This window comes from Phodopus roborovskii, unplaced genomic scaffold (assembly GCF_943737965.1).
Source record: "Phodopus roborovskii unplaced genomic scaffold, PHOROB, whole genome shotgun sequence".
Classification (NCBI taxonomy): Eukaryota; Metazoa; Chordata; class Mammalia; order Rodentia; family Cricetidae; genus Phodopus; species Phodopus roborovskii.
Window position 1 is genome coordinate 126,776 of NW_026125857.1, and position 19,320 is coordinate 146,095.

General features: G+C 40.4%; 1 protein-coding gene across 6 annotated transcripts in view; it reads right to left on the reverse strand.

The window, feature by feature from the left end:
• Window positions 1-19,320, reverse strand: part of Arhgef6 (Rac/Cdc42 guanine nucleotide exchange factor 6) — a 111,985-nt gene that overhangs the window by 15,249 nt on the left and 77,416 nt on the right. For all 6 annotated transcript variants that reach the window (XM_051178837.1, XM_051178836.1, XM_051178838.1 and 3 more), the window contains 5 exons: window positions 9,359-9,497; window positions 6,176-6,235; window positions 3,978-4,124; window positions 847-933; window positions 10-88 (listed from right to left, as the gene is read on the reverse strand). In XM_051178837.1, coding sequence (XP_051034794.1) covers window positions 10-88; window positions 847-933; window positions 3,978-4,124; window positions 6,176-6,235; window positions 9,359-9,497 — 512 coding nt within the window. The remainder of the gene's footprint in view (window positions 1-9; window positions 89-846; window positions 934-3,977; window positions 4,125-6,175; window positions 6,236-9,358; window positions 9,498-19,320) is intronic.

Sequence of the window (19,320 nt, forward strand, 5' to 3'; positions counted from 1 at the left end):
ATTACCTACCTGTGATTTCAAATGTGCAGTCATTCCCTTCAATTTCATCTAATCTAGTCACCACCATCCCTGCTATTGGTATTTTTCCCTAGCAGAAAAAGCATATTCTTATTAATTCTATGATTGTACATATTTCTCTCAGACTTTTGATCTTCTCAGAAATCACATGGCTAGACATATCTCTCTAGTGTGATAATAGACAATGCTTCTTTATTCTACATTTTAATTAGACAAGAAAGCAAGGGAGAAAGGTGCATTTGGCTAATATAGCTTAAACCCTAAGCTCATGAATTACAAAGCAGGTGACTTTCTAACATATTGTCATATGAACTGAAAAGCAATGGCTCACATTTTATGAAAAGGAGTAACAGCCAAGACCACACATAACAGAGAATCATAGCATAAGCATAATAATCTACATTTTGGGGACAGCCTGAGGGATGTTTAATTCCTTAAGACATTTAAGGATCAGCATCTTACAACCCAAATCGTATAACATCACTGCAATATGACAATTACAGGATTGAGTCCCAGCTTCGTGTTTTTTAGCAGTAACACTATGGGCCTTTAAACTGTTGCTACTAATTTATCCAATTATCAATTTAGATTTCTATTTATACAACTGGAAACCTAGCTCATAACCAGAATGGCAAATAGCCAGGACAGGATGGTATGACTACAAAAGTCTCAACATCTGTTCTTACACACAGTTTCGTTATAGTGAAGAGTTAGAAAATTCCACCTTTGCCAGCTTGAGCTTATAACACCATCATGCATATATCACATCCGAACAGAAGCCTGTTTTCATCTGGCCTTTGCCAATTTGTCTTATATGGGGCTACTCACCTGATAGATAAAGCCACTCATCCGAGGACTTGCAGACAACATGATCAAGACATTTGAAAATAGCATGAAATACCGTTCCTCTTTTTCCTGAAGCAGAAGCAAAATCAGGAAAGGGAGAACAGAAATTGGAGTGCTTTTGTTAGGACCTTCTGAAAGCACTGCTTCGAAATACAGGCCTTACATAATCACTAACCTGGGCATCGGCTGTGCGCTGTAAAAAGACAGCCAACTCAAAAGCACCAAACGAGTATGGACTTTGCTCCCCATGTATAAGGACAAGAACCCACATAGATTCTGCACCAGTGTCACATACTAGTTCCGAACACAAATTAAGTCTCTAAACATTCCCAAAACTGAAATGTAACTTTAGTTTCAATAATAGCAAAGTGAAACAACTTTCAGCAGATAAGAAATTTACGGTCAGCTACAGCTGACCTGAGCTCATGAGAGTTCACGAACTCTGGACTGACAGCTAGGGAGCCTGCATGGGACCGACCTAGGCCCTTGGCATGTGTATGATAGCGGTGTAGCTTGGTCTTTTTTGTGCGTCTCCTAGCAGTGGGTTCAGAACCTGGCCCTGGCACTTGAACTGGCTTTTTGGAACCTATTCCAAATGCTGGGTTACCTCTTCAAACCTTGATGCAGAGGGAGGAACTTGGTCCTATCTCAACTTGATATGCCATGCTTTGTTGGCACCCATGGGAGAGGCCTTACCCCAGCTGAAGGGATACAGAGGAAGAGTAGATGTGGAGCAGAAGAGAGGTGGAACAGGGGATGGGAGAAGAGAAGGGAGGAAAATCTGTGGTTGCTATGTAAAACAAATGAAAATTTTTAAAATTTTTTTTATTAAAAGGAAATTTATGGTCTGCTAATATTCTCAGTCATCAAGTTATTTCTAATCATTAATACAGGATAATTCTGGGCTCGGTGGCGAAAGTACCTGTGCTCAAGCATGAAGGCCTGTGTTAGGGTTCCTAGCACCCACATACTTGCCATAGCAGCAAGCATCTAAAAGCCTGAGGGCTGCAGGGTCACAGCGAAGTGGATCTAGGGGCTTATTGGTTATGCAGTCCAGGCAAAAAATGGCGAGCTCCAGGTTCAATAAGAAACAAAATTGGAACTAAATAAAGGAAGATGATTATTGTCTACCTCTGACCTCCAACCAAATGCACATATGTGGAAAATTCCATACACACATACACATACAAAGAGATAGTTATGGCATGTAAGACAAAGAAGTAAATACATTTTTAAAATTTTGTGTGGATTATTTGGTCTCTGTGTATGATATTGGAAATACAGTGCAGGGCCTTATGCATACCAAATCCAGTCTTTTTCAACCCCCCCCAGCCAATTTAATGGCTTTTTTTATCGGCACATAACATATTTGTATGTACACATTTATAAGAAACAATGTGGCATTTCAATTCATGTAGACATTGGGTAATGACCAAATCTATTTATTAGCATATCTAATGTTTTAAACTTTTTTTTTTCATTTCTTCATGTCAAACTCAAAATCCTTGCTAGAACCAGTGAGATGACTCACTAAGACTCATCTGACAGCAAGTGTGATGGATGATTTGAACACCTGAGTTTGATCCCCAGGACCCACTTGGTAGAAGGACAGAACCAACCCCTACCAGCTGTCCTCTGAACTCCACACGTGTGCTTGAGCACACACATGTGCATACATAACAAACAAACAACATAAAAACTTTTTTTAAATGAAAAGAGACTCTCTCTTCTAGCTCTTTTAAGATTTTTATCATGCATTATTGTCAACTACACTTTTTGATTGCACTAAAGTAAACTTAGCACATGGGGGATGCTCTGATCCCCTGAACAGAGTCACAATTAGTACATTCAAAAATTCCATCTTGAGGCAGAGGCAGGTGGATCTCTGTGAGTTCGACGCCAGACTGGTCTACAGAGCTAGTTCCAGGACAGCCTCCAAAGCAATACAGAGAATAGAAACCCTGTCTCGAAAAAGCCAAAAAAAAAAAAAAAAAATTGACACAATTACCCTTCCAGCTATCTCCTCATTCTCCTTCTCTCAGATCTTTCTCTTGCCTAATTTCCCTTCCACACACATTGCCCTGCTTCAGCAACCTCTCCTGTTTTACGAGGTCCTCCTCTTTTGCCTTTAGCAAACTCTCATCACCCTCGTAAGGTGATGAGATATATGTGACCTTGCTCGCCCCATGTAGCTCCTCATTCATGGTATCTCATTTCTTGACGTTTTATTGGCAAATTACTCGCTGCCTTCATTTTCTCTCCATTGATTTCCCCCTAACTGCACTCACCCATTGCTTTCTCAAAGTCATCAATAACTGCCTCCTAGCAAAATCCAATGGCTTCCTTTTTTCCCCCCACACTCCTTGACCTCTGAACCTTTTATAGCACTCAGCTTGCTGGCCACTTTCAAGTAACCCTCCAGGAATTTCCACGACACCACAATCCCCAGTTCTTTTCTATTCTAGCTGTGTCACCCACTGAGCCCCACAATGGGTCCCCCTGCTTTCATCCAAGGGTTTTATCACAAAGATATGACTAATAGTTACCCTCACTGCATTAACTTTCCCCAGGGTACCTGCATTTTCAATGAGATTGCTCATTAACCCGAGGTAATGAATCTCTGCCACAAGCACATCAGAGAGTACAGGGAGGTGTTTATGGAGAAGGGAGACAATACTGACACCCACTAATCACAGCAGGTGACATATCAACCGTTCTCTCCTACTCTGGCCTCTTCCTAGAAGAAATACTCCATCTTCAAGTTCTCTGCTTCTCTTTGGATGTGTAATTCCTAGAAGGGTACATTTGTCAGAGACATCTAAATCTTTGTCTTTAATGCTGACCTCTCACCCACATTTCCATAGTACATTAACAGCTGTTTACACCTACATGCAGATACCCAGGGTCTTTTGAAAGTTAGTGGGCCTAATTATTTCTGCCACCTTTTGTATCCCATAAGCCACCCCTTTCTGTTGATGCTACCATGCAAATGTGTCTCAAAGTTGCCCTTTAGTTTCCATTTCCTCTGCTCCTACCCCAGTTGACCTTGACAGAGAGACAGATATAGGAAGAGAAATACAAAAAAAACAAAAGAAGCAATGCTGAGGACTTACCTCACAGGTTCCATACTGCACCATTACTTGTGACATAAAGATCACATTTCCCAGGGTCTTGATATCGTCTCCTTCCCATGCCTGAATGGGTTCGGAAAGGATCTGCAACTCCAGCTGTTTTCTCTTTCTCAGATCTTGGCACTGCCCCTACAGATGTGAAACAGAACATGATGCCATAGGGGTTCAGATGAGACAGATGGGGAAAGTTCTCAGACCCAAAACAAGTTCAAATAAGGTATGGCTTTGGACTCCTTGTATCTCTTTTATCCCTTACCCCGAATTCTATGACAATCTATGCTCCTGCCAGACAAACAAATCTTTGAGCTTCCCAGTGTTATAGGAAGAGGAGATAGCTTCCATTTTGCCAAGGAAAGAAGATGATGCGCTAAGAAGGGGCTTATTGCTCCCTTCCCATGAAGAGTCTGGACAGACAAGGAACAGAATCCCATCAAGTAGAGCCAGGACAACATCCAGCCCTTTACTACAATGGATAAATAGGGCTATAATTAAAACTAATTTCACTTGTATAATGTATGCTCACTCTCCAACAAGACTGCAACTTGAAGATAAGAAAAACGAGCAAAAATTACTCCTAGAGTTTTGAAAACAGAGAATGGCACCGTCCTGACTTTGCTTCAGGGAGCAACAGTACTTTGTAAAATACTAAGCTTATTTTTATTCCTAAAGGGATTGGGGAAAAACAAGTGGATTTCATGTTGATCACGACATTGGAAATTCAAATCAAGAAACAGTCTGCCAGTACTAGGTGGGGTATGAAATTCATAGAGAGATACAAAACCTGTCTCAAAAGACTAAAGTTATCTTGGAGTAATTTAACATTACTTATTCCAAAATGAATACATGTCTAAGCAAATGGTCCATTGCATTACTTTGTACACATGAAGGCATAATATTGTTTGGAAATATTTTTTCTATAAAAATCTGTTGCATCATTTAACCAAGACTTTAAGAAATAAACACATTATACAGATTTTTAAAGCATATGTATCTGCAGCAAATATATTACCACCATCACAGCAAGTTTTATAACATGACAAAAAAAGACACACTTGCTTATAGTTGCTAGAGGAGTGCATTTTAGTTTCGGGTTGTTCAGACAAGGTCTTACATAGCCCAGATTGGCCTCAACTCACTATGTAACTAAGGCTCTGACTTTGAACTGGATCTGTCTCCCAAGTGGTAGTATCCAAGCATGCCCTACCATGCCTGACAAACTCTTGAATTTGTTGTTCTGTTTGCTTGTGCTGGTTTTCCAAAGGCCTTCTATTTTCATTTATATAATAATGAATAAAGGAGGTACAATTTACAACAAATGCCATGCCATGCACAGGTTTCAGTGAGCTTTTCTATGAAGTTGAGCCATGTAAAATTGCAGGTATTTCTTTTTACTACTTTTGCCTGATAACAGGTGCAAATTTATCATAATGACTTGCCTGATCTTTAGTTTCCCTTTAATCACTGACACATCCGTTACTCGTCTTTCAAAAGCAATAAAAGTGATGGTAAATGTTATGTAGTAACCTTCTAGCAAGGATCAAAAGCTAAACATTGGTTCAAATCTCACAGAAGCCTTTAGAAATGTCAAATATATCTAAATTTAACCCATTGCCCAAAATAAAGGTTTTTTTTTTTCCCCTGTGAAATGGCATCACAAAGGTTTTACAGCAGTAGGTTCAAGGAGACAAGCTAACATCGATGCTTCAAGATGCAAGATTATAGCTACCTCTGGTAACAATCTATATTAAGCAATTTCATTTTAGTCCATTGTGTTTTCCCTTTTAGGAAGGATTCCTATTTCATATGCAAAGAGCAAATTCATATCTTTTGGCATACATGGTGAAATCCAGTATTGATGCCAATCAGTGAAGGACATAGGGTGAGCAATGGAGGTAAAGACAAAGAAAAAAAAAAAAAGGAAACCCCCACCTACACATCAATGCTTAATGTGGCCAAGACTTTTCAAAATGTGATCTCTTTATCCCCTTCTGGCACCCTTTCATAGTAAGCATGATTTGCGGAGAACAAAAGCAAATGTACCAATCACAAAGCTACTGTCCTGAAAGTGCATTGTCTTCATCCCAGGACCCATGTTTAAGGAAAGAAATGTTACACACAAATAATTCTTTCAGGAACAAAGTATACAAAATGGAGAATGACAATCTGAGAGTGTCACCTACCATGAGTGTTTTGAATGCTACAATTGCTTTCAGAATGTCTTGATGATCCGGATGAGTGTCCTATCAAAGAGATACATTTAAAAACAGTATCAGCATATGCATATAACAACGTTAATGAAAAAGGAGACCATGAGTGAAAGACAGTTAGAAGAAGTATATTGGAGGGTTGTGGGGGGGGGGGAGGAGGAGATGATGTAATTATAATCTAAAAAATAAAAGAAATAATTAAAACTAAATAATCAAAACTGTATTGGAAGAGAATGGATGCTGCCATGGATGAGATGGGATGAACATATGGCCACAAAGGGAAAATAAGGCAGAAGTGTGTGTGTGTGTGTGTGTGTGTGTGTGTGTGTGTGTGTGTGTTTGTAATGGAATTGTCTCATATCTTGTCTATGGTGGTGATTACATTAATCACCTGTGTTAAAATTCATGAAACTATGAACCGAAAGAAATTTTATTTGTTCTTACTTTTTAATATTTTTCTGAATTATGTGCATATATGAGCTAGAGTATGAGGGGGGAGGGAGTATGTGCACATGAGTGTAGGTGTTAGAGGAAGCCACAGGCTTTGGATTGCTCCAGAGCCAACTGTAGCTACAGTTGTGAGCTGGCTGGCTAACTTGGATGATGGGATCTGAACTAGGGTCCTTTGCAAGTAGAAGTCACTCTTAACTGCTGAGCTATCTTTCCAGCCCCAGAAAAAAAAATTCTTTTGGTTTTTCGAGAAAGGGTTTCTCTTTATAACAGCCCTAGCTGTCCTGAAACTAGCTCTGTAGACCAGGTTGTCCTCGAACTCACAGAGATCCGCCTATCTCTGCCTCCTGAGTGTTGGGATTAAAGGTGTACCCCACCACTGCCTGGTTCCCAGAAAATTTCTTACTCATCTAATGACTAGCAGTACTGAGATCCCAAATCTAAATTATGGTATATTTTTTATTTCCTAACTTATCAAATTATACAGCTAACTATTTTGCATATAACAGTTGAGTTTATTATTGTCTTCTTTTAATTGACAAAACTATACATATTTATGATAGACAACATGATGTCTTAATGTATGCATATACATTTATACATACACATTTTACAACAGCAGTATCTAGCCAAGATCAGTAGACTTTTAAGTCAGTTTATAACATCGTGTATTTAATAGCAACATAATAGGTATCATTATTGAGATGAGATTTCCCATTTCCCTGACCAACAAATAATTGACTGCACAGTTTTTCTTGTGAACTTTTATTTGGTTATAGTCTGGTGGTTTTGTTTTATTCTTTTTGGGTGTTGATGAATTTTGTTTTCTAGGTTGGAGGGGTTGTTTTTGAGAAAGAAAAGTTTGATGGGTAGGAAGGGAGAGAGAACTTGAGGGAGAGAAAGGGTCTAATCAAAATTGTTTTAAAATATTTAATAATAATATAGTCACTAAATAATCATTGATCCTGCAGTATGCCAAACATTGAAGAGTATGGACATGTGAGGACATGTATATGCACCCCCTGAATTCAACTGGAGAAATGAGAAGGCCAATTATGCTCATCCAGTCTCGGGGAGAAAACTGGATAGAACAGCTGGAGGTGTGACTCATGCCACAGGCACGATTGTTCATGGGAAGTCAGTGTGTATTCTTTTATGGTAAAACTTATCTTAACAGTGATTCAAACCAGGGATGGTGCTAGCCTGTTGATACACTCCCAGGAATGGAGTGTATCATCTGATGGAAGCAATTAGAAAGAAGTCAAAGCAAAAGTGAGCAAACGAAGGCTGGGCTAGTAACAGGTGAGGGAGGCAGCGGGCAAGGCCTGGGACTTTCTCCCCAGATTAAGTGATCTCCCACTGTAGCCACATGGCTACAAAGTGGCACTTTCTGGATTTGTGTGATAAGGGAGGAGGGGCAAACCTCAAAGAGTCCAGTGAACTGGCTTAGTGCATGGAAAGGCAGCCAGAGGTCAACCCCTTTCAGAACCCCAATTGAAATTTCATTTTGGCAGCCTTTACTTACCAGCTGCGCACTGCCTCCAACTTTCGGGCAGTTCAAATACCCTGAGAATGTGCTCTCACTCAGGGAGGGTGCTTTCAGTCCCTACAAATGCTGACAAGCACGGCAGCATGGAACCTTTTTCTTTAAAGATAACCAAGCCCTTTAAAACCTCAAAACCTTTCCCCAGACACAGGAAGAGCAACTAGGGTAAACACAGTCTTTCCCACCTACGCCTCCACACCCCATGCAAGATCATGAAAGAACAGCCCAAGGCAATGTGACTGCATTTAAAAAGCACAATGGGATCGGGGTACTTAATATTCAACTATCAGACCCCCCGCTGCAATTCCTAATGTTGATAAATGATTATAGCTGTGTTACAATCTTTACAAATAAAATTTAAGTTTATTAACAAAAATGTCAGTGGACTTTGATGTAGACATACTGATGCACACAGTGATATAGTAGCATTGGACCCATTTACACTCTTTAACTAATGCTAGAGTCAGAAAACCAAATGTCTACAGTGTTCCTGTCTGCAACAAAATTCTTTAATTCTTTAATTTCTTTAAATTCTTTTCTTTTTTTTTTTTTTGGTTGGTCTCTGTGTTTTTCTGATGTTGGTTGGCTTTTTCAATCACAGTAATGTTAATACACCAGAACAATAGAGATTGGTCTGATGGCCATTGAGCCATCATCTACATCAGCGGTTCTCAACCTGTGGGCTGAGACTCGCTTAGGGTCAAATACCAGATATCAGATATTTATATTAAGATTCATAAGAGTAGCAAAATGACAAAAATTACAAATCTAATTTTATGGTTGGGGGGGTCAATACAACTATACTAAAGGGTGGAAGCATTAGGAAGGTTGAGAACCACTGCTCTACAGACAAGATGGCAAAAAAACCCTAAGCCAATAAATGAGCATAATCTTGGGGGAAGCCACAGGGCTGGGGCCTGGAAGAAAAGAGGGAAGTGAGGGATAATGGTAACTGTGCAACAGGATGGAATGGGAATCCACTCTTGTTGCATAAAGAGGAATACTAGATATGGGGAAGGGGGAAGATCAGATCAAGTAGAATTTGAAACCAAAATGTTTTGAGAGTCTTAGCAAAGCTCGTTTGAGGCAGACCGGCTGCTTTGTGCAGCACGAAGGACACCAGTGGGCAGGGGATTTTGCTGAAGCTTGTCTTCCCTTACCTCCATGTGTCGTTCCAGCTCTTGCAAGAGAGTAACATACTTTTCCAGTCGCATGAATGGTTTGCTGAGGCTTGTTGTTAAAATGAGGATACCAGGGCTGGGTGCACCTTGATTTTCCATGAATCGTTCTAGATCATCACTAGAGAACAAATAAAAAAGGATGTACTTTCAATACATCCTTACTGTGTTTGTGTATTTTGAACAATGAAATCAGCCATTATTCATCTTTCCAGTGCCATTAGGTCTGTGTCCGGCACAGAGGAGATAATACTAAGCCACACTTGGGACCCCTGGTGCTGTTTGCTCAGTCCGAACTTTCTGACTGAGCATCTACAGAGGAGTAAGCTCTGTCCTGGAATAGGACTACAGCAATGAACACAACAAAAGTTCCCTAGCTTCAAGGAGGCTGTACCCAGGGTGAAGAGTCTATCAGATGACCTCAAACTCTAGGTAAAATAGTATGTTTTCTTGGTCACCCCAAACATTCTACTTATTTGCTGGTCAGATGCAAAGATTAACCATTCAGTAAACCCTCCCTCTTACTCCACTGAACGAAAAGCTATATTCAGGCATCGGGGTGTTGGTGTGATTAACCAAAGAGTCATCCTGCCTAGCACTTCAATACAGTTCTGCAGGCTATCTGAACACTCCCGTAAGGCAGCATACTAGTGGGAATAAAGGTATGTTTCATGAGCCTAGCCCTAAAAACATGTATATCTCAGATGCTGCTTTCTATATCTCAGTACCTTTCCAGATTGTTTCCATCAATGAAGGCTGGGACTTCCAGGTCATTCAATATATACTTAAAAATACAGAGAACTAGATGTGGTAGCACTTGTGGTGCTAGCAGTCGGGACACAGGAGAACTGAAGTCAGCCTGGGCTACAAGGACGCCCTGCCCTACAACTGAACAGTTACATCAAATTATCAGGGTTATCCATTATACCCATTCCACAGCCATCTCCTCCAAGCAGCTGAGGGGATGTGATGGACACAGCGTGAGACTTGAGTAATTCATCCATAAAACATAAAAGCAGGAGCTGTAGAAAGACTTGGTGGTTGAAGGCATATACAACTGCTCTTGAAGAGGACCAGAGTGCTGTCCCTGGGACCCACATTGGATAGCTAACTGCCTATAACTGCAGCTCCAGGTAGTGTGACACTCTCTTCCGGATCCTATGGGCACCCTCACTTACATGTGCATGGAAACACAGATAGAACACACATATACACATGACTAAAAGTAAGAACACACAGATACACATGACTAAAAGTAAGAACACACAGATACACATGACTAAAAGTAAGAACACACAGATACACATGACTAAAAGTAAGAACACACATATACACATGACTAAAAGTAAGAACACACATATACACATGACTAAAAGTAAGAACACACATATACACATGACTAAAAGTAAGAACACACATATACACATGACTAAAAGTAAGAACACACATATACACATGACTAAAAGTAAGAACACACATATACACATGACTAAAAGTAAGAACACACATATACACATGACTAAAAGTAAAAACACACATATACACATGACTAAAAGTAAGAACACACATATACACATGACTAAAAGTAAGAACACACATATACACATGACTAAAAGTAAAAACACACATATACACATGACTAAAAGTAAAAACACACATATACACATGACTAAAAGTAAAAACACACATATACACATGACTAAAAGTAAGAACACACATATACACATGACTAAAAGTAAGAACACACATATACACATGACTAAAAGTAAAATAAACCTCTTCTTCTTTAAAGAAAACAATATAAAACCTACTTCTCAATAAACATGCTCAAATTAAACTAATGGGATTTGTAAAAGACCCATTTTATGTTAAGCATTTCAGAACAGGTGTTTGTCCCATTTTATAGTTGAGAAACCTAAGGGCCAGGAAGGCTAACAGCTGGTAAGTAACTATGGTGAACTTCAAACCTTGGGTCTGTCCACACCACCACCCTGCCTCTCTACAGAAAGGGATTCTGTCACCTTTAGCCAGCAGATACATTATTACAACCTTTGCAAGACACATGTATGCCAAGAATCTTATCTTTAAAATTACCTAGTACCCATGATTGCAGCTTGATGCATATTCAGCTGATGCTTAATTTCCAACCAAGAGAGTAAAGAGACATAAAAAGTCATCACTTATAAAATATAATTAAGAAAGTGCATTTGAGCAGACATGTAATCTGAAGAAAATAGCTTTCCTAATTTCTTTTCAGTTTGGTAAATAAGCTTTGTGTTTCCATTCTATGACTAAATGACTGCCAATCTTCCATATTCTGCTCTAATTGCTGTGAGAGTTGCAGCAATTAATTGCACAGGCTCATGGACATTGTGCTATTACTTTCCATGAAGTATTCTAATTCCTAGGCTTGGCAAATAAAATAACATGAGACACCTGTCTTGGATTAAAACAGATTATTGGGAAGAAAAGAAAATGTCACCAATGAAATGAACCAAATTGTTTTATAGAAACACCACCTGTCATGATAAATTGATTCTAAAAGACACACTTTACTTAGCCGAGTAAGTTTAATGTGCAAATTAATATTATATGTAAATAAAATACAGAAATGTATAATCATTATATTGAAAATGAATCTGGCTTGAAAGGCTTTTTACTTTTAAATAGCCTGTTTAGAATGGCAATGTCTTAAGACTTGTTTGTTTGTTTTTTAATCTTATTTTATTTTATGTGTATGGGTGTTTTCCTGCATGAATGTTTGGGTACCATATGAATGCTTGGTGCCTTCAAAGGCCAGAAGAGGGCTCAGGATTCCATGGAACTGGAGTTACAAATGGTTGTGGGCCAATATGTGGGTGTTGGGAATTGAATCCAGGTCCTCTGCAAGAATAATCAGTGCTCTTAACTTCTAAGCTATCTCGCCAGCTCCCTTCTCCCACTTTTGAGTATTTGAGGCAGGCCTTGTGCAGCTTGGACTGAACCTTGTTATATAGCAAGGGTCACTTTGAATCCTGATCTTATTGCTTCAGATGGGACTAAACCTGGTTCAAGGCTTGCTTTTGATGCCTAATATGATTTATCATAAGCAGTTTTCAATGAGTTTATAAAACTGTTTGAAATTCAATATACATTATTGGTGGATGGCGATCTGTTATATTCTGAGTTGGGCTGGAAAGCTATAGATAACTATCCTGTGTCATAATAATGCTAGAGAGCTTAATTAATTCATATAAGAGTGTTTCTAGGGCCATCAAGGCAGCTCAGTTGGTAAAGGTACTTGGAATGGGGGTCTTAAAACTGACCTGAGTTCAATCCCCAAAACCCACAGAGAAAAGAAGAGCTAACTCCTGAAAATTATTGTCTGACCTCTACACTTGGGCTACTGTATATCACACACGTATACACACACACACTTTGAAATGTCAAAAATTGCTTCTGTGGAATCTCTGTGCAGACTTCGAACTTGAATAAACACAACCCTAACCTAGCAGAGGGTCAAAGATCCTTCGTCCCCATCCTAACCCCTCTCCAACAGCCTTTCTTTAGAATTGTGGTACCTTGGCATGAGGAATGGAAAGCACTGACTTCTAGGCAGTGGAAAAATTACAAGAGCACTGCTTTCTTTGGGGTGAACTATCCCTTTCCTCCCCCTTTCCCAGTCCCCAATATTAGAATATTTGCTTCTGTTTGTTTGGAAATGGTCTCCTGTAGCTCATGCTAGCCTTCAGTTCCCGATTCTCCTGCCTTTACCTACCAAAACTTTGGGATTATAGGCACACACACACCACCATGACACCTGATTTCTCTGCTTTTTCTGTCTCACCACTTTTTGTGTGTAACTGGTTAGTTCAGACTCCTCAACTATACAAACAAAACATGACTGAGGGTTAGAATTGTTTCCTGTCTCCCTTGTCCACAGAGCAAATGGCTGGTTCTCTGGGGTTTTTCTCAAACTCGTCATTGTTAGCAATCTAGTAAACAGGAGGTGAGGGAAATGAAGGAGGAGACAACTATGTGGGATCTAGGGCAGTCATTGCAAAGGTAATGGAAATGAGCTCCTGAGCTGTGTTAGTGCTCACTCCCTCCTCTCTGGGCTCTCTCTTTTGATCCTCTCCCTCGTGGAAAGGGCGGACAGGTAAAGCCTGGGGAAGTAGTGGGTATTTCTGTAAGGGAGCAGTTATTCCCAAGAACAGCCAGAAAAGGTACCTTAGCAAGTCAGCAGGGGAGAGAGAGGGGAAATCCCAGAAGACCTCACCCAGTGGATCACAGAAAACAGAGGCAGTCATTCAAATATATGTAAATATGGGGGCCCGGCAAAGCTGGTGTCTGATTACATATTCAAATTCAGGCAACACTTTGCCAGGTTTTAAATCAGGTTTCTATATGTAATCATCCAATTTGAAGGCTGAAAGCATTGGACAGTTGCATGTGGGCATTTCTGGTTTGATATTGCCACCTACAGTCCCAAAGGGAGAAATTCACCCGAGCATGACGAGAATGCAAAGAGAAATCCACCAATAGCCTCATTTCAATAGAAACCCTCACCAAAGCAAGCCTTTAATCTGGATTTTTCTGTGCATTTCATTCAACTATGCTTTGTATCTCATATGTCATGAGTGATAAATAGATGCTTGCAAAATAGCAGAGATTATATCCAAAGCACAACTGAGGGAGGCCTCAAGCATTTTAATATAATGCCACCCCATTCGTGTAAATAAGTCAGAAAACAGAAATTCAAAGCACCACTTCTCTAAACCAAGCCAACAGGGTCTTACAGTTCTTAAAATCATAGAGAATCTAACATAAGTGTGTAACACATTTGAAATCATAATGATTAAAGGGCTCTCTAATGTTACTTATAAGATTCCTTCCATTAAAAAGGTAGAAGATGTATGAAGCTATCAGGTCCCTCGTGATACATGCTGTGTACTTAATGTATACTGTTTCACTTCATTCTCAGTAAAGGCAACTGATATTTACATGTTAAGTGAACGCTATCCTGTAATGCAGCTAATTGGGACAACATAAAAGTGGTAATAAAAATTAGGATCAGATCAGGCAAGGGAACATATAGACTTAAAAAAACAAATGGTGGGCTGAAGAAATAGTTCAGTGCTTGAGAATGCTTGCTAGGACATCACGTGTCCCATCGTTCAATTCCCAGCACCCGGGTAACACCCTGGGTGTCCATAAAATGCCTGTAATCGAGCTCTGGGTGATCCAACACCTTTGTCTGTACTCCATGCTGCACACATGCTCTCCCTTTTCCACCTACTTTGACACATACATACATACACACACACACATACATACATACATACATACATACAAACACCAGGAAACCAAGAGAATGGCATTGTTCTCACCCGTCAGCATTCACACATAACTAACTCAAAAGCCACTCAGAACTCTAGAAATCGTTCTAATGGGTTATAATAGAAACATTTGTTCATGGAGATGCAATAAAATTATGAAGGGAAGGGGGAGTTAATGGCATCTGAGCCCACCTACCACACTCTTCTCTCTTTTCTTTACAGCTCAGTTTCACAGGCATCCCACTCCATGAAAATGCCACCAAACAAAAGACCTCCAAATCCCTCAGTGCCTGGCCAAGAAATATGTTTCACCCAAACGGGCTTGCTAGTAACTCTGTCCGACAAGACATTCCCTTCCTCTAGCTCTCACTCCTAAGGTGGAAGCTATACCCTAAGATTAGAAGGCTGAAAATATTAGGCCACATCACCCGTACCTGAGCTCACTTGAAGGACAAGGGTACCATGCTAGAAACAACAAATTGAAAAGACCAGAGACCACCACGCCTCCAAGTGGCCACAGCAATAATGCACAGATTTTGTCAAGGAACAGAGAGCTCAGAAGCTCTCCCCAAAGGAACTGTTCTCCTTTGAAGACAACTGTGGGTAATCTCTAGCTTTAGTTCTCTCCCAAAATAGTAGAGATTTTGATATCAAGCAAATAAAACGAGACTGGTGGCTTCTCTTTAAAAAAAAAGAGTTGCATCCTTAGACTCATAGACCAGCTAAGTTGTCAGAGAGAAACAGAAAGAGAAACTGCTGCATAGTGCTAAGGGGAACCAGGGCAAACCTCTAAATCTGGTACCCAAAACGGCCTATGCTTGAACTTGATTAGCTTATATCTGTGGTTCTTGACCTTCCTAATTATGCAACACTTTAATACAGATCTCATGTTGTGGTGACCTCCCCTCCAGACCATAAACAGGTGTGGGTGGGGCAGATATCTCACGGCCTGTTGCTACTTCATAACTAATCTTGCTACTGTTAGGAACCCTAATGTAAATATCTTTTATGTAGGATATCTGATACGTGACCTCTGTGGTGGCTGCAGCCCACAGGTTGAGAACTGCTAGTGTAGGAAGTAGAGTTGCCCAAAAAATTAGAGTAGAAATGAATGGAGTCCAACTTCCCGATATAGTGATAAACAGGTCTTAAAAGCAAGATTGAAGGGGCGTTTAAAAATAAGAAAAAGTCCCACTAAAGTTAGTAAATCCTGGGGAACAATGTGCCCATGACTTCTAAAGAGTGACATCAGAAGTTGTATGCTATATGGTAACAGAGTTCAATAAAACCAGTGAACAACAAGCAAACAAGCCTCACAGAAAAGACACAAAGTATTGAGAAGCAATGGTAGTAAAACCCAAACCTTGTTCCTTTCAACAAAAGTGTATACATGCAAAGCAAGGAGATGTACACCTGATACACATTGTCCATGAGAGCAGCAGCAACACGTTAGATTTAACTCACTCTTCACAGTGTCTGCCACAACTGTGTTCAAAGAACAAAAGGAAAATATGTTGAGACGTATACAATAGTGGAAAAAGAGCCAAATTGAAGTTTTGGAACTATGAAGTAAAATAATTGGTATTTAGTGAGTCATTAAAGGCCCAACAGTGCTGAACAGGCAAAAGAGCTCAAAGACAAAGTAAGGGAAAGTATGCAACCAGGAAAAAAGACAAATAAACATAACTTGGGGAAAACATTGAACACCTTTTAAAAAATATGAAAAAAGATAAGAAATGGGGCAGACATTATTTAAATAAAAACTGACAATGCCTCAAAGTTCAGGAAAATGTTAATCTATGCCTCTAAGCCCATTGAATTCCAAGTAATATAAAAGCAAAAAGATCCACACTCAGGCAAACTACAGGGGAAATACTAGCAAACACGGTTACAAATCTGCAAAGCAACAAGAGACTCAACATGGACTTGGGAATCTAGGTAATATATTAAAAGCTGATTTCACACCAGAATCACAGGGTCCAGAGGACGGTGGCTAGACATACTCAAAGTATGGAAAGAAACAAAATTGCCAAGCCAGACTTCCACAGCCACGCAAACTACAATGGAAAATTGAAGCATTTTCACACCCAATCGGAGAGAATCCCTCTCTAGGAAACCCACCTTCTGAGAAATATTAAGCAAGGGTCTGCAGGCTGAAAGCAAGTTCCAGATATAAACTTATAGTCGCATATAAAAAGAAAGAGCAGCAGTAACCCTCCATCACTTAAGGAAGAGAGTGTAAATCTATGCATCCTGTTGTTAGTATTCCCCTAACTGAGATAACGTCAATTACGCATAGAAAAACCTTACAAGAAACACATCTTCACTAGATCTGCAAGAAATGCTAAACGAGAGCCTTCAAACTGAAACATGCACAGGGAACCAAAACCAACAAGAGCAACAACCAACCAACTCACTAGAAAAAAAGGAGGTACCCCATCACTCAGAAAGCCAAAAAGCAGACGATCCGGGACTCAAGGGTAACCCTTACCACATAGTAAGTTCCAGGCCAGTCTGAGCTCCATGAGACCTTGCCTCAAGATAATACGCACACAAAAACCCTAGATCAGTAGGATGGCTGAGTGAGCAAAGGCACTTGACACAAGGCCTGACAATCCAAGTTTCATCACTGAAACCTACATCATGAAGGAGAGACTCTACTCCAGCAAGTTGTCCTCTGACCTCCATACATGTGTACCCTACCTTCCCCTCCACCCCCCACACACAAATAAATTAATGGGATTTAAATAATTTGGACATGACTGGAACATTGCATTCATGAGCTAACAACAGCTGTGGTTGCCAGTTCAAAACCTGTACAGGATTAAGCCAGTCCAGTATGGATGGGGGAGGAGTTCATAAGGTCCCACCCCTAGTTGAGAGGCTATTGACAGTTCATGGCTTCTAAAGAGGGGCAGTCATATTTTTTCAAGGAAGTAGCCACTGGGATATTGAGTGTGGTCCAGTAAACACTTCTATAGCCTTGTGCATGCTGGTGATAATTAAACTCAATGGAGTGTGAAAAACAAAAGACATGTAAGAGGGGGGAAGTGTTCCAGAAGGAATGAGGGGGAACAACAGAGAGGGATGGGATCTGATATGACCAGTGTATGGCTGGGCATTATGGCGCATGCCTTTAATACTAGTACTGGGGTTGCAGAGGCAGGCCAATCTCTGAGAGTTCAAGGCCAGCCTGGTCTACACAGAAAATTCTAGGTCAGCTGGGTCTACACAGTGAGACCTTGTCACAAAAAAAACCCAGTAACTTGTATATGTGCATGAAATCATCAAAGAATGAATAAAATACCATTTAAAGTTAAAAAAATTAAATAAGAAGCAAATTTGAAAAAAAACCATAAAAGAACAAGGCAAGGGTGGTGGAGAGACGGCTCGCTCAGTTAGCAAAGTGTTTGCTGCTCAAGGATGAGGGCCTGAGTTTGGTCCCCTAGCACCCATGTGCTGCAGACATCTGCCATCCTGGTGCTTGGAAAGCAGAGACAAGAGGATAATAGGAGCTGCTGACCAGCTAGGCTAACTGAATAGGCACAGGTGTGGAACGCTGAGAAACCAAGTGGATGTCTTTTCGTTTGACATGGGGATGAACAAAGCCTCAGACCATGGGAGTGGCAAAGCCTTCCACTGGGGTGAAGCTCAAAGGAATGGCAAGGCTTTGTCTGGTTTGAGTGGGAAGGTGGATAGTCTGTGCAAGTGTGAGTGTTTATGAATGACTCGTCTGTGCGTGTGGAAAACAAGCAACTGCAGCTTCCTCCTTCCTCTGACTGCAACCAAAGACTGCTCCCGTCCGGAGACTGCCTCTGAGACTCACTAAATCCTCCTCTCGTGCTTTACTTAGTAAACACGCTGAGCTTCGGAACTGTTGCATAGTTAGCGCTACCATATCAGAGTGTACGTGGCCTGCTTGTCCACAGTTTTCTGTACAAGTGTCTGTCCTTTCTTCGTTCCCTTGTTGCCTGATTCAGGTCAATCCCTGAAGTCACCCTGGCCTCAGCAAATGGGTGAGCTCCAGGTTTAGAGCTTGTCTCAAAAATACTAAGGTGAAAAGTAATTAAAGAACACATTGAGCATTGACTTTTGAACTCTAGGTACGTGTGAACATGTACATATGTATCACTCACAGAGAGAGAGAGAGAGAGAGGGAGAGAGAGCGGAGAACAAGTCAAGGTCATGCCCCAGCCTCACTGATTTCTCCTTGCCATGCTCCTGCCATGGTGACATGTGCCTCCTTGACTTCCTCACCAAAGCCAAGAAAATGTCAGTGCCATGGCTATGAGCCATTTAGAACCATGAGCATTATAAAGTTGCCCATATTCAAGTATTTTGTTATGGAAATGAAAACATGCAATTATATCTCCCAATTCCTTTTACTAAAGTGCCCAACAGCTCTGAGACACATTTTTCTTGCTGATAAGTCTCTGATGATTTTTGGTTGATAGTACTCCTTAAGCAAGTAACAACTTGAAGTGCAATAGCTCAAATCACTGCCTCTGAGGCACTCATTGTCCAGAAACCATTGGCAACAATTCAGAAAAAAAACCCATGTCATCTAATAATAGTATGCAATGCTGATTTTTTTCTAAATAAAATCATCCCAACAACATTTCCTGT